This window comes from Rhea americana, unplaced genomic scaffold (genome assembly GCF_003343005.1).
Source record: "Rhea americana isolate MKP2758 unplaced genomic scaffold, rheAme1 scaffold_12, whole genome shotgun sequence".
Taxonomy (NCBI): Eukaryota; Metazoa; Chordata; class Aves; order Rheiformes; family Rheidae; genus Rhea; species Rhea americana.
Genome location: NW_028185261.1, coordinates 418,296 through 444,851, shown reverse-complemented (window position 1 = coordinate 444,851; position 26,556 = coordinate 418,296). Strand labels below are relative to the sequence as shown.

At 40.1% G+C, this 26,556-nt stretch overlaps 1 protein-coding gene across 1 annotated transcript; it reads right to left on the bottom strand.

Moving 5' to 3' along the window:
- Positions 1 to 752: 752 nt before the first annotated feature.
- Positions 753 to 25,873, bottom strand: STAT1 (signal transducer and activator of transcription 1). The gene is made up of 24 exons (XM_085321322.1): positions 25,190 to 25,873; positions 24,487 to 24,615; positions 23,709 to 23,853; positions 22,335 to 22,433; positions 20,756 to 20,851; positions 20,012 to 20,090; positions 18,560 to 18,651; positions 17,790 to 17,941; positions 17,358 to 17,516; positions 16,067 to 16,159; positions 15,511 to 15,570; positions 14,235 to 14,264; positions 14,055 to 14,148; positions 13,129 to 13,170; positions 12,121 to 12,204; positions 11,506 to 11,604; positions 10,822 to 10,957; positions 9,718 to 9,773; positions 8,548 to 8,642; positions 5,731 to 5,870; positions 4,213 to 4,398; positions 3,327 to 3,402; positions 2,756 to 2,858; positions 753 to 2,270 (listed from the first exon to the last, which is right to left on the bottom strand). The coding sequence occupies exons 2-24, from the start codon at positions 24,612 to 24,614 to the stop codon at positions 2,247 to 2,249; spliced, it is 2,268 nt and encodes a 755-aa protein (XP_085177448.1). The 5' UTR covers position 24,615; positions 25,190 to 25,873; the 3' UTR covers positions 753 to 2,246.
- Between the last annotated feature and the right edge of the window lie 683 nt (positions 25,874 to 26,556).

Genomic DNA, 26,556 nt, shown 5'->3' with positions numbered 1-26,556 from the left:
AACTCAAATAAGCATTGTTAGCTTCAGTCCTGGGGAAGGCTGTCCCAGAAAACCTACTCTGTTCATTTCCATTTCCATTCTGCAATGCCTGCAGGAAATCAGAATGAGTTTATATGATCTAGCTTTTTAAAAATAGGCTTTTAGAACCATGTCCTTTCACTGACTGCTTTTTATTTGGCCATATTCCCTCAGTGGGATGGCTCCATCTTTCTCTTGCCTACTTGCTCTTTACTCCTATCCGTCATCTCACCAACAGGTTTTTCCTTTTATTATTCTCCTGCCTGTGTAAAGTAGTACAAAAGCCTGAATAATTAAGACAAGGGATCATGTCACTTAACAGCCATGGAGAAAAATGATACAACAGTGGTCAGTTTGACAGACTCAGCTGACTAGAGTTAAGCTCTAGTAATTATTTTCCTGTTTAACTCACATTAGAGGTAAGAGTTAAATTAAATATAAATTAATAATAAAAATAAGAGTTCAATTAAATATAAATTGAAAAATCCATAGTGATGTGAAATATGCAATAATAAAATTGTTTTAATAGCCTCTTCTCTGAAGCCATATTTTGAGAACTGCCATGCAGACTGATTTGCTACAATGCAATGGATTAAAAACTTTTCTATTGCCCTAAGTTGGAGAGAAAACTGCTTAGTTGCACAAACAAGTTTAAATTGAATTATGAAGTAAACTTAAAAGATGCATGATCTTTAATAACAGTAATAACCAAAACACAAGGGGAAGGACAAAAGTGCCAATAGACGCTTCCATTTATTTTAAATGGCAAAAGAATTAATATTCCACTGGAAAAAAACATTGCTTTTAGAGCTATTGTCCGTTTTAAAAACAAAACCATAGATAGGGCCATTGCTCACAAGAAAGTTTCACCCATTAGATAAAACATGAAAGTACTGAAAACAAGAATTTGCATATTGGACATGAGTACAAGCTGCAGCTCAAAGAACAAGCATTTGATCTCATATTAAAATCCTGAGATACACATTCAGCTATTTAACAGAACTAAAGTGCCAGGTCCTTGCTGTGATATTCTGTACTATTATTAACCTCAGTAACCTAGGGTATTAAAAATAAGACAACTTGGTGATACTATCCATTTAAGTACGTACTTCGTATAATCTAGATCGATCAGGAATTTCCTTCCTTTCCAGCTTTTGCAGGGGAAACACATCAGTCTTCCTGGGCACAATACCCCAAATTCAGCCAGTAATTTATTTTCTAAGAAGCAATTAACTGATTCAGCATATCAGTGGTTACCTCTGCAAGCCCCGTAAGTCACACATGCCAATGCTGTCCTCCAAGGCAGTGGGAATGGCCAGCAGTAGGTTCAGGAGCAGCAGAGGTACCTGTACCTGAGGCATGGGATCCAGCAGCTTCTGCAGCCCCCCRATCAGCTGTGTGCTAACTAGCAGTCTGGCTACCATAACAGGGTCTGAACTTAGGTCCCCACTGAGACAGAAGTTTGAACCCGAATTAAAGCAAAGTAAGGTTTAATGGCACACATGCAGTAATTAAGCTCAAGCTGAGTGCCTCCGAAGAGGACCCCGAACAAAAAAATTCCTGGGCAATCGTATCCTTAAAATTGAAGTTCCCTGTCCCTCATGCAGTGGTTCAGACCAACCGTAAAATCTAGGTCTGGGGGTCTTCCTGTATTTCATTAGGTCCCTCATTGCCTCTAGGCAGGCCAGTTCTCTTATCGCTGCAGTTGCAGCTTCTGTCGTTGGTCCTGATGTCCTTATTTTTCCAGCTCAACTCAGCTCTGACCCCCTTTTACTTAACTAGGTGAAAAGTTCACAGCTTGTGGCCTAAGGCTTCAGCAAATCTAACTACTAATGCTAAGTGAGTTATGCTAAATGAATAACTCTAAACAGTTTCAGTCCAATGTTCTTTAACAAAAAGATAAGTATTCTCCCTCTCTTCCAGCACTCTGGCACAGCATCTTGTTCATGGAAAATTCTTTAACCAAGAACTTGCAAACAAGAAAGGAAAAGTGCACATAAGAAGGCTACTCAGACTGCTGTTTATGTTCTTACCAGTTAAATATCTCAGTTAACTGATTTAAAGTGGCTATTGGACGTTCACATTGAGAAACTGACGTGCCATGAAATAGCCAGAACCTTCCTGAAKAACTGCAATGAAGCTTGTTGCTAAGCTGCTGACTGTGGAACAAGATGACAGAGGCGTAAGCTACTCGGCTGTGCTAATGATGCAGTAGAGGCATTCAACATTTAAGTTGAATATGCTGAACACATCTGTAAGAAGTAAAGCACATGTTAATAATTACAATTCAAACCAATTTTAACCAAGTCAAGTCCCAATGCTTTACAGTCTTTGCTAACTATTGAACACAAATCAGTCCTTCCAAGATAGCACTCTCCCGTCCACTCCCTAAGAACCACACAAAGAACTACAGCCTACTCCTTCATCATCTCCTTTCTTCCCCCATAAGATAAAGACAGGAAACTTTGGTCTCCTGTTCTTCATGCCTATCACCACARGAAAATATGAAGAACAACAACTCAGCGTAGGGTAAGTCACCTCCAAGCTCTGGTGGAAGGAATAACCTTAGAAATTTTAACTGTCTGGATTCCCAGCTCTTTTTACCCATTTGACAAGAGTATACCGAGGCATTAGSTTGTATTAAATGTTTGACATACTTGGAGGGAAAAAAAAAAACAAACAAACCTTAGTTGCAGCTCAACGCCTCATCCCCAAAACCCTGTTCTAGAATACGTACCACAGTATCAATCTCTGCTGGGCCCACCATCCGAGATACCTCATCAAACTCCTCAGGAGACATGGGGAGGAGATTTTCTGGAGACTGGAGCCTTGAAGGGTGACTAATAGGAAGAGAAGAGCAAGCATGGCCTTAAATAAAGTGGGGCACAGCAGGGCTACCATATCAGTTCTGAGTCCAAAAGTTCCACTAATGAGATCACCTTCACAGGAAACCGAGCCAGTGATAAACACAGCATGCTCTGCAAAGCCAGCATGGCTTTAAATGAAAGCTGGGAATACTCAGTAATCTGCATTCAACTTAAAGTCTTTCAGAACTTTCTTTTCAAGAAATAATTTGTCATTACAACTGTCCACAAGTTTCTAGGGTTTTTACCTAAAAAGAGTAAGTTTTTCAATAACAGCAGAGCATGAATATGGTGTGACCACATTCTCAAGCCTTAGCAGAAGAAGAGGAAAGATTTAATAAGGACACCTGCACCTTAAATATTTTAAGGACACATGACCTACAGCTCATGTACAACAAAATTACATTAAGTTCCTAGAAATCCAGCATTTTTGTATAAACTTACACTTCAGATACAGAGATTAATTCAGTCTTGATGTAGCCATTTCCCTTGGGACTATCCAAATCCATAGGCTCTGGGGCTTCAAGAAGAGGAAAAATATGAGTTAAAAAAACAGCAGCTGTTTTTAGTAAGTTTACTTCACATTGCCATCTTTACCATTTCAGAAATAAAGCTTGTGGCCCAGATAATATGCAAGTCTTTCTCACTTGCCTTCCCATCCCCCATGCATGTAGCAGAAAAAAAGAGTTCTTGAGGCTSTACTACTTATTCTTTTGCATTTATCTGTACTTACTCCTTTGTATACACGGGGAGTCACTACCCTTATCAATACTACATATTTGGCAGTCTTTTCTATTCAAGTATCTTTGTAAAACATATTGCTGTACGTTTTACAGCAATATGGTTAATTCATTTCTGTCAGTTTTTCCTTTTTGCTTTTCTTCTGTAGAAAAGAGGGAACAAAAACCTCCCCTAACGTTTCCCAGAGACGTATCAAAACATGTTGCAAGGCCTGGCCAGCCTGTATCAGTACAGTGTAATAGTCAAATACAACAGTAATGGTTCTAGCTGTTAGTGAGACCTTGTATCTCTGAGGTATCTAACAGACATGAAAACTGAGTTAGAGGGCCAGAAACAATTATGTTCCCAGTTTTTGATCTGAGCTCACACTGTGCCTCTTTAAAAACACTTTTTCTTAACCTTCTGAATTGTTCAGATGCCTGTTCTCTCTCACTTTTCATCTGAGAAGCACTCAAGTATAGGTTAGGCAGCCAAGACTTTCAGTCCAATTGCTCCCTTTCTTTATATACTACAAAATTATTCAGTGCTGAAGTATCTCAAGAATAAACCTCACATTTACATCGCATCATTAGCCATTTATAACACTCACCTTCCTTAGGTCTGGAGTAGTATTTGCCAAAGGCATTGTCTTTGGGTATATCTGGGTATAGAAATCTCAGTGGATTTTCAGGAATGTTCTCAGCTGCCATCACTTTATAGTTACGAATGATATCAGGGAAAGTAACAGCAGAGAGCTCCTTCTTGGTGTACGGTTCCACTGAGTGAAACTGGGGCTCTACAAATGAGAGAAGACACCTTAAAAATGGTTTCAAAGCTTTATGAAAAAGTGCTCACAAAAAGTACAGCTGCACCAACAAATTCAGAGGTCAAGTGAATAGAAAGCTTATCTGAATAAGCCTACCATGAAGCATAATTATTTATAACATTCATTTTTAGAGTAAGCACCCCTGTTCTGCAGAGTAGGAAAGGAGATGGGGATAACATGCAGTAATGGCTCTTTGTGTGTTTTAGGGTGACCTTTCCATGGAAATTAAATACTGTGTCTCTTTAATGCAAGCTGTGCTACCTAATGGTCTGTAAATAGTCCTTTTCAGCCTACCTCCAGAAGAGGCCATTTACACCTTATTACCTACTAGGAAGTGTGATCCTAATAGACCTCTGGAATTCTTATGAAAAGGAAGAAAGATGAAGACTCCCCTAAAGCCCAACATGCTCTCACTTCTTTTTCTCAGTCTTTGAGTGTCTCAGATAGGAAAATAGCAAAGAAAAAGGAGGAGATYGCTGAATTATATTAAACAGTTTCTCTTTCCAGCTGTTGTAGATCTTGAGCTCAGCCAAATGGAGTGTCAACAGCTGTGGCATCCTGACAGGTGGGGTTGATTTAAGTAGAATGATAGGGGAGGAGAACCCTGATAAGAGTCAGGGGGTTATTATGTCTTACTGAAGTTTCCAGGTTCCTAGGGTCTGTGAGAGAAGTGTCTCAGCTAACAGAGAAGCCTAGCTGTTCATCTCTCCCATTCTGGAAAGAGGAACAAGAAGGACTACCAAGAGAATGAAGTAAGTGAATATGTGAATTACTTGGGGAGAACAGGGGAAGGAAGGAAAAAATGTGATGGGCAATGAGTAAAAGAAAGCGGTCTAAGAAAGGAATACTGTGTACCAGATGAAGCAAGGGAGGAGCACAGTAGTATGGGGAGCAGGGTGCAGTTACAGTAAACTGCCTTAGGAGAGARATCTGATTGGGAAGGTGATAAGGGCAAGGATGGAGAGACAGGTATGTGTATACTAACAGTGTACTTAAGAAAAGAAGGAACTTAAAATAGGCAGGGGAGGCTGTCTAGGCAGTTTGTCCTCTACAAAATTCCAGGCTGAAAAGAGTATCTGAGAAGCATTACTAGTCCTGGCTGAAACTGAACCATCTACTGTGTGCCTTACTGAACTATGCTAGCTAAGGTATATGTTTGCTGTGGCTTGTGGCCTGCTGCTTTTAAGGATAGTACTACTAGGGTGGTGTCCTGCTCAGTGTGAAAGCGAAGTGTGTGAAACTCTCTTGTTCTGATGTACAGTTATGCTTTGAAAACAAAGATATTCTCTATTACTAGCTTACCGTTTTGAGATCCTTCTACCCAAGTAAATGTGATGGCTCCCTCTCTGCTGCTTTCACTGAATCTTAGCAAAAATGTTCCTGGACTCTGGTCCTTTAACAAAGCACGTTCTTTCTCTTTACTGATAAAACCCATGATGCAGCTGTAATGTTAAAAAGAAAAAGTTGAATTTACTCTGCAGCATGAAATCCAAGCTGTACCAGTCTAGCAAGCAAAAGCTAGAAAGCTTCTCTCACTTAAAAAACAAAAAAAAACTAAAGCACTTAAAGCAATCTCACAGAAGGTTTTGTCCTGGGAACTGCTGGGGAAGTAGCAGCAATGCTGGCAGGTTGGAGTTACACTGTGAAAACCATAAATCACCACAGCTTCCTCTGCACTCCTGGTGTTGCCTGGTGCCTGATCTGAACTTGGAATACAAGAAACTGACTTCTGCTACCAAAACTAGGATAGGGGAGCAGAAGTCAAGTTACATGTGTGCACCATGGTCAGGTGCTAGATAGCAGCTTTAATGTTGAAAGTATATTAAGGAACAGTTGTTCCTTTTTATCTTTGGTAGATCAAATGAACTAAGTCTGCCTGTTAAGATTGCGTCCACACAGGTATGAGATGTTTTGTGTGTGTGTGTGTATATATATATATATATATATATATATTTAATGGGGGAGTGATTGTCCATATTTCCCAGAGAAGCTGGGAATTCTGCTATTTCAACCACTAAAATTCCCTGTGCTTTGTGTAGGCAAGAAGGCCACTGTAGTAATAACTAATAGACCAGTCTGAACAGGTACTGGAGAGGGAGGGAATCATACAAGCCAGTGCCAGGTCATAATCCTAGTCAAGCTCCAAATGTCTTTCTTTGAAAGGTCAGGATTTCTTTGAACTGCTTATTCCTTAAAATATTCCAACATGAAGTTTTGATTAGTAACAGTATGGTAGCACATTAAGTTAGGGAATGTATTTTTTTTACRTGACTACTAAATAAGTAACGTAGTTTTTATTTAGAAATTTCAGGAGCTGTACGCTGTGTCTTGTTTTTGTTCTGTTTTTCTAAAATGGTGTGGTTCAGAAAACAAATGTATGYTATGAGCAGTAAATGCCTCCTTAAATGGCAAACTCTTGCCTTCCCATCCCCCATGTATGTAGTGGAAGAAAGGTAAGAGTTCTTGAGGCTGTACTACTTATTCCTTGTATACACAGGGAGTCACTATCCTAATGAATACTATGTATTTGGCAGTCTTTTCTATTCAATTTCTATTCAAGTATCTTTGCAGTGTTTTTTTCCCTTCAGTTTTCCTTTTTGCCTTTCTTTGGGGGGGGAGGGGGATGACTAAAAATCTGCGACTGTGTGTTTGTGTGTGCTGATGGGGGGGAGTAACAGTACTAAATCTCTGATTTTTGATTATTACAACTTAACTTGCACCCCTCTTCCAATTTCCGCTTAGATGGGGGACTASTCACAACCGAGACAAAGTAATGCTGTTTGAGACTATACGATCAAAGCCGTATAGAAAAAGCATCCTGTAGGTACACAACCATACTGAGACAGAACATAAAATAGGAGGGAACTATGACTGCTTCAATGATGATGACAGAAGTTCCTACTGCACTGGAACTCGCACATCTAAAATACAGAGGTTGAAGTCTGAAAATTGGGTCTCCAGCAGTGCAGGGAGCCCAGCAGCTGCTCCTGCTGTGCTTAAGACACCTCTGTAGACCTGCACTGCTCATTAAATGCTACCTACATGTCCCTCTAGAGAAGCACAGTCTCCATTCTGATCAGGAATGCCTGAGCTTGGAAGTGGTGGTTTTCCTGGCTCATAGATACGAATGGGCAACAGCTGCAGCAGAGATCTCAGCTGGGCAAAGCATGCTGCAGGAGGAAGGCAGGCAGGCACAAGTTAGTGTACTAGCTTGAGTGATCCTGRCACCTCTAGATTTGACAAATGTGAAGTTCTGTTGCGTGCTCGTCATCTGCTTGCTGCATTTTAGGCAGTGAAACAAGGCCGTTTCACTAAACGGATTAAAGAAAACACTTATGTGAAAAGCAGGAGATAATATTTTGGAGTTTGAATGTTGCAAGATCAATTCTGCTGTTGCAGAACCTACAGACTTGCAGGATACTAGGATGCTGTGCTGTGACTGAACTGTCCATGGGGTTTTATAATGTGGCTGAACCTAAAGGGACAACTAAAATACAGAATTGTGACCTTGCCTGAACTTGTCTCTTGCAGCAATATTAGAGTTCAAGGTTTACCAACCCAGTATTAAAGGGCAAATGGCACTGATTCTCAGTCTGCTGGAGCCTTACTACCTTTTACTCTAAAATCAGTAAAGATTAATTTCTGGACTCATACTACTGGTATAAAAGTTCTGAGTGTGGCTGCTGCCACCTACAGGCTCTCAAATGCTGGGCTTTTGGAGGCTAGGTGTATGTGTGTGTCTCTTCTTTTTTTTTTTTAATATAGTTGACTCCTTTATCCATTAGTCTTTGTACTTCGGTCTTCCCTGACAAACAGAAAGAGGGTCTATTTTAGGGTGTAGAGAAAGAATATAGTTAAAGGCAAAAACCTAATATTCACCACTGCTCTTCTGTGGTTTTAGTGGCACGTTAGACGGTCATCTGACACTTACTTGAGCAGTTGCATTAATAGATACTTCCTCACTATTAGAACTTTGTTCCTCCAAACTTTTCTGTTTGCAGGTTCCACTTTGGACCCAAAATAACAGCACAAACAACATTACAGCCTGAGGATGCAACTGCTAGCATAAGTGAAAGGTTTGAGGCAATGACCACATCTTTAACTCCTCTCAGGTCTTACCCATCATTCCAGAGACACAGGAGATGCTTCTTAATAAGCTCCAAGATTCCTTCAATCCACAGCCAAAAGGGGAAATTCTTATCACTTATATTTTCCTGAAATTCAGAGTGTAGAAAGAGTGGGGGAGGGGAAGAATAGTGATAATGAAATGCAAGTCTTAGGTGTGTAGGGGATGGGGAAGCAAGCAGGTTCTTGATCCTGTTCTTACAGGTGCCAGCATCTTCTTGCTGTTGTTTCCTCCCTATTTTCCCCCCACTCTTCCCTTTCTGTTGCCATTTTTTTTTCCACTTTTGGTTACTCTAATCAAAAAGGATAGAAGCTAAGAAGCTATTGAGAATGAAGCATATACTGGATCTTAAGGCAAGCAGCAGTGATGTCAGGCAGATGCCTGCATGAGCCTATGGTATCCACAAATGTGATCGGACACCTTTCATGCACCTACACTGGTTTAAAAAGGCAGAGAAGGACCTGGGTGCAGCCTGGGTACTGCCCATACTGGAGCTCTTGGACACACAGCCTATTCTCTAGGGCTTTAAACCAGGTTTTTTGGCAGAATGATTTAGAGGGCAGAGCCACCTTTTGTTTGGACCTGGATATCCATTCCTTGGGACAGATTCATACTAAGAACCTGAGTGCTTGCAGGCCACCAGAGCTTTGCCATTGTTTCCCCTGGGCTCTGCTCCTTACTCCTGTCACCTGCTGCTTATCTATCCCAGCTTAGTGTTTAAAGCTAAAGTGTGTGGAAGAGTCCTCCTATGTTACTGCAGACTGCTGCAGCCAGGGTTATGAAATCCCATGATGTGGCTTTCTATGGTCACACTGATCCTCTTGGCTGCCTTGTGTTAACCCTCACGCTAATTCTGCTGCTCTTGGTCTGGTCTGGAAAATTCCTTTTGCTAAGACAGAAGAAACGCTCATCTTGCTGGTTTTTGACATTCTTTGTAATGACTTTAAAAAATGGAAAACAATTCTATTAATAGCCATCTCAATCACCTACTACTTGCTGTTACAAACTCTTTTCTCTCCTTCCCCTGCTGCTTTAACCCAACTAGAACTAGCCATAACTACAGGAACTCTGGAATARTTAGTGTAAACTACTGAAAAAGAAAGCATTTTGAGAAACAAAATAAAGCTCTGTATTCTGTCTCAACTTTCAGACTGAGTTCATACCTTGCAGAATCTTGTCCAAGGAATAAGGCCATCATGAGATCCTCCACCTGTTGGCCCTAAACAGAATAAATTGACTTCAGTCACATTAAGTTACTCATGGAAAGTAAATTATCTACAGCACCAAGATCTGAGTGTTTTATAACTTTTAGTTCTAGGACTAAAAGAAATGAATAGCTACTGTATTTTTGTGGCTAAAGCAGGGAGAGCACAATGGCTTGCAAGGTTTCCCTCTAGAAACATTCACTGCATATGAATGACAAATCTGTTTTAAAAAGCCACACAGAGCAACRTTGACCTTGCATAATGGCATCTAATTCATTCTGCTATGCTGTTACACATACACCTTTCAGTTTTAAAACACTTTCAGAAGAGAGACCTTTATATTTACATGTCTTCTTCAGTAAAACAAGAAAATTGGAAGGCATACTGTTCTTCAGTAGGAGCTTAGTAGATCCTCCCCCACAACATCACTGTAAGATTAAGCACTTTTGTTTTCTCAATTTTGGTGACTAGTAGGCTTGTGCCCCCAGAACCTCTGACTCCTAGGCCTGCCAGGAGGGTGTTTTTATTCCTGTTCCAGTCAAGTGAGGTTTTTCCCTCCCCCCCTTCTTGTTTTAATCATGTCAACTATGTTCTGTGGTCACTTCACAATGTAAGATTTCTTTGCAGTTAGGACTACAGTAGCTAGAGCTTCRCAGCCCTTGCCTATATTCAGAGCCCTATTCTTCCCATTATTGATTATACTGTGGATTTCAGTTACGTCAGAAACCAGATTTTCTTCCTTCTCTTCTAAGAACAAACTTAGTTAGGAAGCTTGTTTCTCACACTGCTATTATTAGAGACCAGGATTCTGTCAGATTTTTACAGCGCAGAAGCAGTGAGTGAGTTGTACCCTGTTAGACTTCACTTGCTTCTGAACTCTACCCTACTGAAGACTGGAAAACACTTCACTGCCATGTATAATACTGTGTGAAATGTGGGGAAAGGATTGAGAGAAAGTAAAGAATTTTAAATTCAGATAATATGCAGAATTAGCTTCAATACAAACAGCTGTTACTTATTCAGTAGAACCAAAACATGCAGAGTGCTGAAATAAGACCATACCAAGTAGTTTCTCTCCCAGCATGCTCAGTTGATCTGCATTAAGTCCCCTCTTTGTTACAGAAGAAAACTGCCAACTCAAAACTTCAGAAAGTTTAGACCACTTTGCATAAGGTGGATTCAGAAAGAAGGACAAGTTCTAGAATGGAAGGGAAAAATAAAACATACAGTTAGGTAATCTTGGAATAGGAAGGGGGAATTCTGCATGAGTGCATCCCACTAAAAAAAATGCAGATTTGGAAACAGATGTCAGCTTGAGACAAATCTGGAGAAGAAAGCTGCTATTCTGGTGGGCACTTCTTACCAGGAAAAGCACTTTCTTTTGTACATTAATTTTACCAAGTGGGAGAAGGCTTAGATTAATCAAGTGCAGTGGATTTGAATTTTCAGGTGTGTATCTGTCTTTTCACTGTATATATTGAATACAATGTATAATATCCCTGCATGTATTCCAAACACTCCTTTTCTTAGGACAGAAGAAATAATTCACTCTGCCTTTTTTTTCACATCTGAAAGCCATTAAGGAAGTCATCTGCATCGAAAAAACTGTATAAGTGACCCATATAAAGACAATCTTTGAAAAYTGCACATAGCATTTCTGATTTTATGTAGAAGAAGAACTTTCACGCTTCTTAACTTAATAAGGACTAAGAAGGGCATGGGTTTTTGGTTTGTTTTTGCAAATACCTTGGGATCAGTAGAGAGCATGTTGAACCATAAGATAGAGGCCCATCCACTTGGAAGCTGGCTTACATTTGAGATCACAATAATGGGAAGGGATGTGGTCTGAAAGATACAGGAGGAAACACATCAGACTACTAGTACTCTTGCTGCAGTCCTTCTCTAGACTATTTACAGATGAGTTTCCATTTTAGTTCTCTGCTCAGGTGATCATAACTCAACTTTTCCACTTGAAGCTTGTATGTGGTAGAAAGAATTCTAATATGATGAAAATCTAGAAAGGAAGATTCATGTGATTATTGTCTGATAATTTTGACAATAGTTCTAATTCAAAATTAGTTATAGCACTTTTACTAATAACACAGTTCATATACTGCTTCTGAGATAAATGTACACTGATATCTAGAGGACCTAAAACACAGTTAGTTACTAGACGTTTTGCAAAGCACACTGCCCTGCTTACGCAAATTAGAGAGCATTCTTGCTATACAGAGATGTTGTGAAGTGTCATCTGTGTATTTGAAAATAACTGAAGTGTTCAATATACAAGTGGGTTTTTTTAAAAAAATTTTGAGTGAAGGATATACAGGGAGTTAACTCCAACTACCTTTTAAGACATACCTCTAGATCTATTACCAAGCCAGGCTGGCACAGCTGTGTCTCAAAGCTCAATGAGTGAAGTTCCTCTGTTACAATGAGAGGACCCTTTAAAGAAAGGAAAAAGCACAAAAAATGAAGTAAAAGTCTGAAACAGTTGTTTGAGGATGGTAACTTTACTATCTCCTCCTAATATTGCATTAAATGTTCAGAAACAAACACTGCAGTCTTCCTTGATTACTTCAGCTGAATTAGTACTGCAAAACTGTTCCCTATAGCATCTGATAGTTGATACAGATTAAGTCCCCTAAGAATCATTCTTCCCTAAGACATTCAAATGAATGTTTTAAGTAATTAGAAMAGATATCACAGGGCAGTGGTTTTTTTTCACTGTGGAAAGAGCTGTGTGTGTGTGTATATATATATTAATGTAGCAGTCTCCCAAATTAGACAAGCTAGATTTCTCCTCCTTCTGGCATACCTTTTAACAAGATGCTTTATCAGTACCCTAATACTTACCTCTGGAAGTTTTAGTAAAAAGTTTAAATGCCTCAGGCTGTATGAGGAATTCATTATGGCAAAACCTTCTCTGTCCAAGCACGAGGAATGCTCACTTCTCTAGAGACTTCTTGCTTTKGGCTACCCCTTGCTCTGGCCTTCAGAAAGTTTACAGGTTGCAGTCAAGAGATGATGGTAATTTCCTACGAATTGTTTGCCCCTTAGAGTAGGAACTCTCTAGGCATCCCTTTTATGGCTGCTATCCAGAAGCCACAGAAAAATCTGTCACTGGCAGAAAGTCCTGTTAAAACTAGCTGCCAATGAGGGAAAGTACAAAAGATACTGTTCTGGCAGTAGTTCCCTTTTCTGGATGGCTCTTACGCAGACAGATCATTTCCTAGAACAASTGAGCTCTGCTGCTATTAATGTCTCATCCTATGCATTTCTTCATGATGCTAAGAAGAACTCTATCTTAAGTGTTCAACTGCCTTTTTGGTTATTACGCAAAAGTTCTACCAATGAAGTGCTGGTTACCTCATTTGTTCTGCTTCCTGCATTCTTCTGTTCTTTCAATTGCTGCAAACAAAAAACAAAGAAAAAATCATTCTCATTTACTTTAGCCACAAATTAAAGTGGGCAAGGAATGCAAATGCTTGCGTGCCTTAGTTGCTTAACTGGATGGAAACTAACTGCACTAGTGTCTGAACCTGCTAGGCTCCAAGCTGTGGAAGATAAAGGATTAAACTACAGGTAACCACTATCCTTTATAAAGCATTCAGCTAAGAAAATAGATATTGCAGCCTTAAGATGCAATGCCTTTGTATGAGAGGCTTTATAGGAAGCAGGTGAAATTGGGAAGGATTGGATGAAATAGGGGTTTATCAAAGTACCTCTCCGAATTTGACAATAAACTCCATGTATTTTTAGTGATTGTACTGGACACYGAAAGGAAGGGTGAATTCCATGCCAGCTGGTTCAAGACTAAATGGAAGTTCCTTTCCAGTCATTATGGTGCAACCCATCTATCCTGTATCAGTAGAGCAACTGTGTTGCATAGTCTGCTTGAAAGCACAGATTTTCCTGTAGCAGCCCCTCCTTGGACAATTTTCTTCTTTCAATCTTGAAGACCTTTAAACTACTCCAAGCTTTTCTATTCATAAGCCATCCCCTGAAGGGCCTAAACCAGCATTTCTAGGCTGCTTTATCTCTTCCTTCTCCAAGGAACCCATTACAACGTAGACCTTACAACTGTAAATACTGTTGTTTGCCTTTCTGGCCATATTTTAGTGTCAAAAGTAATACTACAACAAGTGGAACAACCCAAAGACTTCAAAAAGGGGAAGGAAAAAAAAACTTCACACTTCCTCTAATATAAAAGTAAACAGTGACTTAATATTTATCTCCTACCACCAGCCTCGGCCTCCAAAATCAGATGTGGCAATAAAAGAAAATCCCCCTACCAGGTGTCTGAATTCTGCTGCTAGACTTCCATTAGTAGATTCTTCCATGTTCATTACTTTTGTGTTTGTTCCCAAAATATTAAATTTCCTGAACCTTCACAAAGAGAAGAAAAAGAATTAGGAGTTTCAAATCCATTGAAAGTATCCAACAATAATATGTCAAAACATGGTGCCACATACCCTTTGACGGAGTTCTTCTCACTTACATCTCTGTCAAAAAAAAAAAAAAAAAAAAAAAAAAAAAAAACCAATTAATCTCTTAGAGCTTCTGCAGATAAAGCAGGAAGATTGTTTTAGCTGAGAACTGGAGAAATGCTTCTGTGAAAATGTTTCCTTTGTGCAGAAGAGAAGGCAATTGGTTTTGGCAGTCAAAACAAATATTGCCTCACATTAGCTATCTTTACTGAGACTTAAAATTTGCCATGGTAGCTTTACGGAATTAAGTCTGTTATCTTAATACACAGGTTGTAATTTTGCTCTGAAACAACAGATATAGTACTGTCATTCCCTATTTCCTTTCAAACATGCTTTCATACAGTCTGAAGAAATTACTGCATCTCTTGAATCAGTTCTCCCACTTCTCAGAGTTCTACCAAGCCGCATAATTATCTGATGCATTTCTCAAACCCTTAGCTTCCAGATCCCCATAAGAATTTCTTTCCCAATCCTACACTCCCATGCAAGTTTTTGGGCCCCAGAGCTGTTCTGAGTAAACAGAATGCCCCTTAAAGACTCAAATTAGAAGGCAGAAATCACCTCTTTTGTTTTTATTTTTTTTTAAGCACAAACCCCCCTCATGACCTTACAGCTACTGTAATGATTTTGGAGAGGCTGTTAGGTGTCCTTCCTCATCCCTGGCCCCTTAAAGCAAGTGTTGAATTCATCTTCTCTGTGCTCTTTACAAAGAGCTGAACTTGCTTACAAAGGATTGGTAGAAGTGTGTTTAGATAACTGCAAGTTTTCACTAACAGAGTATGTCAAATGTTTAAGAGCTAGTCTGAGCCTCTAACTCCAAGTTAGCTTTAGGATAGCCAGATTCCTTACTAGAGGCTATCCAAAAAGTAAGGTATTTTTGAGAAACGACTGAAAAGTAAGGAACCTGTGTGGCACTGGGAACAGTTCGGTGCTATGTTTTCAATTAGTACTAGTCTGAGTGAAACATCCACAGCAGAGTGGTCTGTGGTGTACGTGCTGACCAAATGCTATTCTGTGCCCAGACCGATATGGTACTGAGCTCCCTTTCACAAACTGAGTGGAGCTGGTGGCAGGAAGCTGAGGCCTTTCTTGCTCTGGGCTGATGTCTCTAATGGGGAGTAGGGAAGGGTGTACCTACTGCTATGGAGAACCAGCATGTTCCTGGCCAACTTCCACACTAAAACATGACTGCCTCTTGGATTTTTCAGCACAGGGACTGCTTACCACTAACATATACAGGGAGGAGAAAAATGCAACGTACTTATCAAACAATACTTTCACTTTCAGGTTGTAGTTCAACTCCTGCAACTTCACCAGCAATCTGGAAAGCAATTAAAAAAAAAAAAAAAGACTGCAGTTGCAAAACAACTTCTTTCATAGCTCTGCATATTACAGATTATACTTTAACTGCATAGCTCAAGGCCATGTATGTGTCCCAAGCTTGCTCCATACAAGAGGGTACAGATGTAATGACAGGATAAATTACCAAGGCCCACATACTGCTCTCTAGATATAAAGATATCTAGAGATTGGCAAATATTTTTTCTTTTTTTCCACATGACAGAGTGGTCTGTATGTGTCTGTCTGGCTATTTGGCTGTGTTCTCATAAATTCAATAGTCCTAACTCCTAGTGAAGGCTAAAAACTTAAATGCAAATTAAGCTTTAATAGAAGTCATCCCTGCCCCAGGGCACTTCCCTCTTGCCTGCCCCTGACCTGGGCACATAGCCTACCATGTAAGATGTGTCTCTCTGCTATAAGAAGTCAATGAAATGAAAGGTTTGCCACAAAACAGGAAAAGGGAAGGGAAAACATACCTCAACTTTACAGTAAACTGTACTCCAGTCTTCAGGACTAGTGGCCTCTGAGGATGTGTTGGCATGCAAGGCTGCCTCTCCACCACAAAGGAGCTATGAAAAGAGCAGATGACAGAACACTTCTTAATATTTAAGAAGCTATTACATATAAAATAAAGGTGACTTACTGATACTACTATACACTTGATCAATTCTCGTTTCAATCTTTGCAAAGGCTGTGCAGAGATTTACTTGGCTTTTGTTTCAGTAGGGCTAAAAATACTGAAAATATAAATGATTTCATACCGGTTATCTCTCTTTTCTAAACACATTGATGGCTTGGGGAAGAAAGCACTATTTCAGACTTCCCTGAATTCAAATGGCATATAAATACTGTAATGTAACTCTCATAATCTGAAAGTGAGGAGTATCACCTCATTTGACATTTTTGGCACCCCTTAAACTCTTACAAAACACTATATCACAATGTTATTTCTGTAATGAAATAGACCTTCATGAACTAGCAGAGGATTTGACAAGGGCTAGCTATACCCAATGGGACATGAACTCCTGAGGCTAACCTACTCTGATGCACCCAATGCTCCTCTTCACTTTGAAAAACAGCCCAGTGTCTTCCAACTGAAGACTAGTACTCAAACCATTTGAATGGGACTTAGGAAGCCAAAATTTTAGTTTTTAATGGTTTAACTGCCACATAGGGGGGAGGTGGCTACCTATTGTGGACAAGCCCCTACCGCTGCTCTTGTTTGCTAGCTTATTAGTCTTTTGTAGCACAAATTGCTGCCTACTGTCTATTTACAGATTGGGACTCAGCTTAAGTGGGGCATCTACCAGCTATGCTAATTTGCATCAAAGTGCCAGTAGAGAGGTAGAGCTGGACTCCCTATGATGGAGTTAAGAAGGATGAGTCAAGAGACAAAGGGATGAAGACTCTAGTGCATATTTGTCTTGGGTGTTGCTTGGTATAGATGGTTTCTTGCCTTTGCTTGCTTGAACTTCCTTGCATGTCTGGGGCCAAAAGCATGGAATGGACTAATAGACTTAGGAATCTGATCCTGTTAATGCATATTGTAGCAGATCTCATACTGACTTAAATGATGACAGATTGTGAGACAGGATTTTCTACAGGCCTAAAGGGTAAACTTCAAGAATTGTCACACAAACTAAATGACCAACTGAAGAAAACCTCAGAAAATGCAAAATTGGTGTGCTGAAATATTGAGGGAACAGAAAGGAAGGCACTCTCCATGCATTCATTCACACACTGACAAGAAGATCCTTGTCTTGTTACCTCTGGATCAGTTGTTTGAAAAGACTGTACGTTCGGTCCTGCAGAACTTGTTTGTTTTTTGTGATGGGATCAGGGTCGTAGGTAAGTTTCTGTTCCAATTCCTCAAGCTTTTTGAGCTGTTGACGAACTTGCTGTAGACTTTCAGCAACAACGGTGAACCTACAATTACAAAGTCGTATTTTTGGCACGTTTTTGTAATATAATGACGCTGGTACACTGGCCAGATGACTGTCCCTAAGGACTACACAGTGTACAGAGAACAATTCTTGCTCATTGGAGATGTAGTGAGGTAATAAATTCACTGAAATTAAGTTATGATATGACTAAACAGATAGGCACAATATAAATAATCAGTCAGTTTGGTGGATTTAGTGTTCCTTCTCATCATGCTTTAAAGCTCCTGTCCAATGCAGCTGTTAACCGGAGACTTACCAGCTCTGTAGCTGGTCAAGACAGGCGTTGGGTGGGCCACCGATACATGCAGTCTGTTGCCTGTGTTTCCACTCTACCAGCTCCTCATTAATAAGAGCACTCTGAGTATGCTCTGTGGTGTTCAAGAGCTGTATTATTTTGTTCACCACTTCCTACAGAGAATGAGATTCACCTGTTTATAAAGATACTTCAAAAAGAACAATCATGTCTTGTAAAACTCTGCAAGGACCTCAAAGTAAGAGCTACTGTCAAAAAAAAAAAAAAGTTTCCTAAATGTCCTTTTTACCCAGAGTATTTGCTAGATGGAGAAATAATGCATTTTTAGTGACACTGCCTTCTGAAGAGCTTGTATCTCATGCCTGCATGCCCTCTAAGTGGATAACTAGATCAACCAGTTCTTGCTCTAGATTTGAGTGCCGCAACATTAGTGAGCACATTCCACTTTAATGTGGCTACGTKTTTAACCACTTTTTCCTCAAGAACGTGACTAATATGCAATTCGGTTTTTCTCCCTATCATTTGTTTTCCTTTTCCCTCCCTCTCAGCTTTACCCAACAGTGATAAAATAAGGTTGCTAGGAGAAGAGAAACACAACAGCTTAAAGCAATTCTACGTTTTCAGATCTAGATTCTAGACAATGCAAAGGATGAAATTTTGTTTCAATAGTAATAAACAAGCTCTCTTYATATAATTTGATATGTCAACCCACTGAAAATGAACATGTTTGAAATGAAGTTCTGTTGCCTTCTGAAAGAAAACTAGAGTACTACCTTTCTCTTGATGTCAAGTAATAAAAACATCTTCTTAAGATTCAGCTGTTCTTTCTTATATTCCTCCTGTGATACACCATTGGGTTCATGTTCTGTAAAATAAGTTCAAATTGTAAAGCTGAAGCACCTCTACAGGTTTGCACAGAAAATCCAGAGGATGCTGATGAGACTGAGCTTCAYGAGTGCCTACAGTTGCAGTGAGAAATGTGATAGGTTGTGCCCTTGTGGGAATAGGGGTAGGGGAAATGCTGAGAGAAGGAAGGGATCTAATCAGCTAATGTCAATTGAAGCACATCTTTAAAGCTTAAGGAGGAAGTTCTGCCTTCTAAATATTTTTTGATTCCTCTCWGCCTCTTCTAAAAGGACAGAGAATATACCTTCAACACTAATGCAAAGTGAGGGCTTTTTGCCTTTTTTTGTGTGTGAAATAACTGAGACGTGAGTTTGCTTCTTTCTGATAGCAAGAATCCGGTTCAAAATAAYGATTGTATGTATATGCTTTTACAATACAGAAACTTGTTCTCATGCTGATTTCAAACATGAATCACTCATGTCACTCAACCTGCCAGCTGAAGTTAAGTGTTATTTCAAGGAAGAGTATTTACAGCCTCCCGAGGTTAGCCCAGCCTGAGAGCTCCTTTATAGTCTCCCTAGCTACTGCTTCTGCTGACTACTCTATATTAGAGGCTCTTGACTGCCCCACAGAAGTGTTACCTGCCCCAAGGTACAAAGAGGGCAAGATCCTGAGGTCAGTGCTTCTCCTAATATCTTCCAAACATGTCTACTGCGGGCTGGCCAACTGCCATTTTGTGTTGGAAACAAACTTTTCTAGAACAGAGTGGTCAGAAACAAATAATGAATCTCAGCTGGACCAGTAGAAATCCTCCTAACCTGGCATAGCACTAGATTCCTCTGGGGAAAGAAACATAGGACTCTTCAGCTATTTCAAGCTAATGTTTTGTTTTTTTCCTGGCATGTAAAGATTTTGCACAGAAAGATATCTTCTATCTTAGTCTAGTAAGTGTTTAGAGACAGATCTATATAATGAAGTTAGTGTTGAGTACAGCTTTGTGTGTGTCTCTTGATAGATCAGGATCCATAAAACTTGAAGTGGGAAGGCATGTGTGAAATATGGCAGAGATGTCTAAACTTCACTATTTAGATGTGTGATTGAATGGTCATAAAGTTCAAAGGGTTTGCATTTCTAGCTGCAAAGGGATGTAAACTGCAAAGGAACACTGTATTAAGAAACAGGCTTTCTTATTTCTTCTAAGAATAGATGCAAAGAACACATTTTCAGGAATTAAGTTTCAGCATAAAACAGAATAAACAAAGAGGGAAGTGATAAGCAGTCAAACTTACTGATCGATAATTTTAGTTTCCTGACATAAGACAGTAGAGTTATTCTTACCAAGTGCATGCAATAGGATTTGTCCTGTATAAAATTCTCACCTCTGTTTTGCAAGGTTTTACATTTAAAGTCATATTCATCTTGCACATCCTCTAATGTCTTGATGTCTTGCTCCACATCCTAAAAAGATATGAATCAAGTTGGCCACAATTATTTAATATTAGTGTTCCTAATTCCTAGTTAGGAACTGTCTAACACTAGCTGTTTATGCAGAGAAACTCCATTTTTACAGTAATGCCTCCTCCTGGAAATCCTTAAGAAGCAGCATCCCTAAAAATTAACTACCTCCCTCTTACTCTCCTTCTCAACTAACAAACTTGTTTATAATAAAATATGCAAAAGCTTTCATACAGCCTAGCTACCTAAGTTCCACAGAATTTAGGAGAACTTAGGGTATAGAAGGCAACATTTGGTCCGGGAGCTAGCTAACTGAAAACCTAGCTTCTGGTTAACAAAGTCAGTAAATAATTTCTTAGAATTTTGCTGCAGATGGTGGCTAAAAATGTTTTCATTGCTGAAACTTGAGCACAAGAAAGCATTTTACAAAAGTAATACTATTTGCTATCGCTAGAATAGTCAGATGAGGAAAAAGTCTCATTTGTATTACTGAGTTATTGACAAATAATTACTTGGTGTTTTCAAACATTCACCGGTGATAAAGATGAAAAATGAATTATCTAAATCTTACTTTTACTTGCAATTAAAAGTCAATTTTATACACTGAAAGGTTTTTAAACATTTATGAATCAACAGATGTCAGTTTAAATAGTCTTAATTTTACTTACAATAACACTGTTCTTCACAGCCTTAACTTTCGCATCAAGCTCCTTCTGTTTGTCCAGCATCCCAATCACGGTGTTCTGTATGCTTCCCACTTCCATCTGGGGGAGGCAAGCAGAACAACAAAGTCATACCAGGGTGAACAGTGACAGCAAATATGTATTTTTCTCATTAAAATAAATTAGTGGCTTTTGTTGACAAATAGGCTAAAGCATGGTGGTTCTGATAATTCATAACAAAGTTTTCTATTATAAAATAATTGGATTCAAGTGATTTTTGCAAAGAACATAGGATTTAATTCCTTTTGGTTATGCTTTTTTAATCATAACCACGCTAAAAAGTTTGTTTACTCTTTGCACAAATTTATTCTTTTGTTTGATTTCTTCACGTAATTTCTAAATATTTTTTTTAAGGAAAAAAGCAACCTTGCTAGAGAAAGTTGAATCACATCCACATGAAATGCAAGTAGTGTCCATATAGGGTAAAGGGAAAAAGGGAGAAGCAGGCTAAGAGCAAGAACCGAGACAGGTCTGCCTAAAGGCAAATAGGGTAACCTTGTATGCTAGAAACTTACTGCTCTTCCAGTGCAGGGCAATCTGGTATGTGTGTTTCTGTAAGGATTGTTCTGATTAATTCTTTAAGCTAAGGTAATCTACAGAATTTATTTCTATAAACTGGGAAAGGTCCTTCATTGGTTTAAGTCAGACCATTAAGGCAATCTAAACATACTCTTTAATGTTTGGGGCTCCCCATTTATGATACTTATAGTTGTGCTTGCTTTGCATTTTATCTTCTCAGCTTTGGGAAATGAGAAACTTTAAAAGGTAGAGGTAGGGTGCGGTGTTGCACTTAATGCATGTTTATTGTTGACAATATAGGAGTATTTATTTCCCTGTTTGATCCCTCCCCCCGAACATCTGGCATACCAGAATGGCAGTTGTGTGGGCTTTGTGTCATGCAGCAGAACAAAGTGCACTTGCAGCTGCAACATATCTGGGCATGGCTTTGCCAGAGTTGCGTTTTTAAAAGAGCTATTTTGATCACTGCATTAGCTCCCTTGCTTAAGCTTATTACTGAGTACTCTTCCCCACTCCCTACAGTGTGTGGCCAAAAACTTATCAAAAAGGGAAGTATTTCAGTATCAAAACTTAATGGATTTGGCCAATCATTATTTTATTCCTACATAAGTGGATTACATCTAGCTTACACAGATTGCATGCCTTTCCTAACTGCAAATTTTTTTGTTTAAAAAGAAGAATAATATTGCATCATTTTTTCCAGACACAGTTCAGAGAAGTATCAAGGCTCAGCTGCTCAAAACAATAAATTTGGGAGTAAAATGCAGAAGAAAAAAAAAAAAAAAAAAAAAAAAAAAAAAAAAAAAAAAAAAGAAAAAGAAAAAGAAAAACACTTTTTAGAGCAATAAAGACATGAAGGTTATGAATGAGTGTTAGTAGTAAGAAACATGAGTAGTTGGACAGAGGGAGGATTTGCTGCTGCTTTCAGTCTTTTTTTCTGCTCCTTTTGCCACAAGTACTAGAAGGTACAAATACAACTGCAGTAGCTATTCCAAGACTAAATTACCTGATTTGACAACTGGGCGCTGCTCAGTATTTTCCTCTCCTCCTTTAGACAGTTGTAGATGACCATTGCCATATGAATTGGGTCTTCTTGGAAGTGATCCTGACATTAGAGACAGTCTGTTAAACGTGTGTACCCTGAATCTCTTGTCCCCGAGCAAACTGATGAGTAAAAAGATTAGCAAGTGACTACTGCATTAGCCTCAAGGACGTACACAAGTCAGTACCTAAGATTACAGGCAGAGTAACAGCTGCACTCTCTACAACTGTTTAAAATAATGCACTACTTTGCTAGCTATTCTGCTCCATGAGTAGAAAAAGAAATGAGACTCAACACAGAACAATGGTAAACAGCTGTGTTTGGGTGAAGGGAAATAGAGAAATAGTCATGGGAGAGCTCATCCTATCCAGACTGCCATCCCTCCACTCCTTTGAGGTGTAGCTGTTGGATTTGAAGGGTTGTTGCTCTAGTTTGACAGGTACAGCTCTTGTTGAGGCATGTGAAGGAGGAGTTTGCTGTTGCTTATGAACAGGGCCAAGACTGGAAACAATATTTTACATGTGTAAGGTTGAAATGTGTTCTGGGTTGAGTACTATCATGCCCAGGATAATGCTGCCCTAGGAAGCACTGCGTTGTCTCTGCCTTCTTGACTGATCTTTATCATTGCTGGTACATAGCTATAATCAGATAAGCACAGTGTGGTCATGTTCTCTTGCCTACTTCAGAAAACACTTCCCAGTGGTGAGCATAAGCTATGTGTGTGGGAATGGGCTGCAGGAAAGGTGACTCTGGAAGATTCTCTGGTTCAGAGCCCTACAGTAGCTGCTTCTGCTGGATCACAAACAACAGGGAGGAGGGGAAGACCAGCTAAGGGAAAATAATGAAATCAGCTATGGATATGTTCTGCAGTGTCATATGGCACAAACTGCTTTGGTCCTTTTCTTTGCCAGTATAATATGGTGTACAGAAGTAGTGTCTCATCCCAAGTCCTTTGCTATCAACTGTGATTCTATAGTTACATGGAAAGAATTTCTTCCCCTGATTCCCCCTGTGTTTTTTCTGCTGCATCAAAGACTTATTAGGACACTGAAACTTTGGGGAAGGGGTAAGGTAAATGAAATTCCATTTATAGAAGCATCACCAAACACAGGGAGTAAATACCTTATGAAGTACAACTTAACTTTTTATTTCTATGGCTTTCAGAAACAGTTTCTAATTGTAGACAATTAAAAACCAAAATAATGTTTAAATTCTGACTTCTTAAATTTTCTCACAAATACTCTGCAAAAATACCTCATGTCAAGGTAGTCTTAAAGGGATGCAATTGTACAACTGAAATGATTTAAGGAAATGGGCAAGCATATGCCCCTGGCATACCTGAAGATTCCGTTTGCTCTTCCTTATGTTATGTTGCAGTAAAAAGTTGTTTTCTATCAAAAATCGACTAAACTGATCATCAAGCTGTGATAGCAGGTCATGGAACAGCACTGTGGCAAAAGATACGTTGTTGGCTGCATGTTCCCTAGAATAATTTAAGGCATGCTTGTGTTAAATACACTTTCAACAGGTATTCAAGAAACATAGTAGTACACTATGTATTTTTCTCCCTGACTCTAGTTGTAGTTTGCAAGCAGTAAGAATTACTTGTAACTGTAACCTATTTCCATTCCTTTTTTTTTTTTTTTAATGTGATTCAGAAGTGCTGTGTTTTCCTCTATTCTTGCCACATACTGTGTAACTTCATTCACCCATTCCCTTTTGGCATTTGCTGAAAGCAAACCTGATGCCTGTGCATGTTGTACCACAGCCCTACAAGAAGATACTCTATAGACATCTTGGCAAAAGTTCAAAGCCCGCAAACAGTGAGAGACTAAGAAAACAAGGTAACATGTCTATCTTAAAATGGCTGCTGCCATGACAGACCAATCAAAGGAAAAATGATAATATACTTTATCTAGATACCAGGTCCCTCTAGAAAGCCCAGAAGAGGGATAGGAACACAGAGTAGCAGACACACAGCTACCAAATGTTCTTGCCAGCAAAGGTTTACCTAGCAGCTTGCTTCTCTGCTGCCTGTGACTCCACACAAGAGCACTGCTTGTCATGTAACCCGAAAGTCAATTTGTGTCCATCACCACCAGTCCCTCATGCTTACCAGTCTTGGTTTTCCAGCCACTGTGCCAGATACTGTCTGATTTCCATAGGAAAGCTGTCATCATACAGCTGGTGAACTTGTTCCAAAAACTTGGAATCAAGTTGCTGCAGCTGATACCACTGAGTCATTCTGGGGGAAAAAAAATCAATGTAAATGATTAGTATTTGGACTGATCTAGTGAAAAATCACTCATTTAAAGTGCTCATTAAAATGGCAAAATTGGATGAGCAGGAAGGAAAATGTTTTCAGCAAACAAAAACATGTTCTGTTTTCAGATGTAACAAAAAAGCTAATCATCAAAACCAAATACAACTTTTTCTGTACCTGTTTTAATTTTTTTTAATTGCAAATTGAGACAGTCACCATGTTATTTCATGAAAAATAACTCAAAGTTAAATCACACTTTATGGAAAGTTGCATTTTATTTTTWTTTATTTATTTTTATTTTTGTTTTTTTACTTTGAGTCCCTGTTCATAGCACTTAGGGTACTGGCAGTGTTACTATTCTCTACTCTTTCTTCCTTAGTCCCTGTTAAAGGGGTATATCAGGATCCTTATACTCATACACATGTCTGAGTAGCTGTGTGCCCTATGCCTCTACTCAGCAGGCTCAAGATCCCATTTTGTCTGTGCAGATACACTCACCGACCCAACGAAGACCTCTAGCAGCTCATTTTCAGGTACTATATGCGTCTCAACTTACCTGCTCTGAAAATAGTCTAGACCTCAGGTTGCTTTAAATGGAGAAATATCTGAAACGTGTTCTCTTCATATTATGCTTTAGCTGTTATAACCAGATTTTCATGCTAAGTTTCGAGTCCTCTCTGCAGTAGACATGGGTTATCTAGAATTAGCAGAGAAGTCGTGCTGTACAGTAACGCTTTTATTATGGAATGGCTGTTTGCTATTACGTATGGACTCTTGCTGCAAAGCAGTTATCTCCTCTCTGGGCTGCAGGTTAGTGTCTTGTAGTAGTGGCAGGTAAAGATAGGTCCGGGGAAGGGTGGTAGGCTCAGTGGAGGTGTGTAAGCCCATCAGCATCCGTAATCTCTTCAAAAAGGTGACACGACCTACTCAGAGGAGAGTGCACCCTCTGGGGTGAAGGAGGCCCCTTTGTATGGGGKGGCTGCGGCTGAATCTGTTAATGTTTGTATGCCAGATCCCTCAGCTGCTGTATTGTATATAGTTTGTACGACAAACAAGCGTGAGGTAAAAACGCTACAATGTTTAAAGTAAGGCCTTTGGAGCTCTTCGGTGTGGGCAGGATTCCAGTTAAGGCAGTAGAGTGGCAGTTGATTTGAATACACTGTAGTAGCACCAAGCCAAACAGTTAAAGCATAATATTGGTGAGGAAAGTTGGAAGGGTGTATCTAAATGCATGAAGCTATCTTTTTTCCCTCACTTTTTATACTGCTTAAAGAAAGTTGTAAGATACTCCAGTCCATCTGTGTCCTAAAGCAACCAAACTGGAAAATGGTTTAGGAAGCTTTGCAAAAAACCATTCGAGCGGGGAGTTAGAGCAATGTGATAGCACAGCAAGCGTGACCCTTGGAGGTGTGAGCAGGGAAACGCTGGAGAAGTGGGCAGGCAGTCTGTACCGCTCGTGGAGAAACCCTGAGCGAGGCTGCTGGCGGGACTGACAAGCTGACCGGGGGGCGTGCGAGGACGGAGGCCCGCTTTGCGCTCTCATCCCCTCCCAGGGTAAGGGCGAAGCAGCCGCGGCCCGTGCGCATCTCTGGGGAAAAGGCGCCGGGCAGGAAGCGCCTTCTCCGGACCAGCTCCCGCTCCGCAGCGCTGGGGCTCGCGTCCCGCCAGCAGCGGCCCCGGCCCCTCGGGAGGCGGCAGGCCCTCGCCTCCTCGCCAGCGGCGCCGCTCGAGGGCTCCTTCCTTGCCGGCTGCGCTTTAACGACGCTCAGCTCCGCCGTAATCGCAGCTCACTCCTAGTTTCGTTTTCGGCTTCCCAGCTGACCGCCGGGGAAGCAGGCGCTGCGGACCGGGACCGGGCGCAGGGCCGCTGCTGCCCGGCGCCTGCCTAACCCGCGGCCCCCGCGCCGGGGCAGGTGGGCGGCG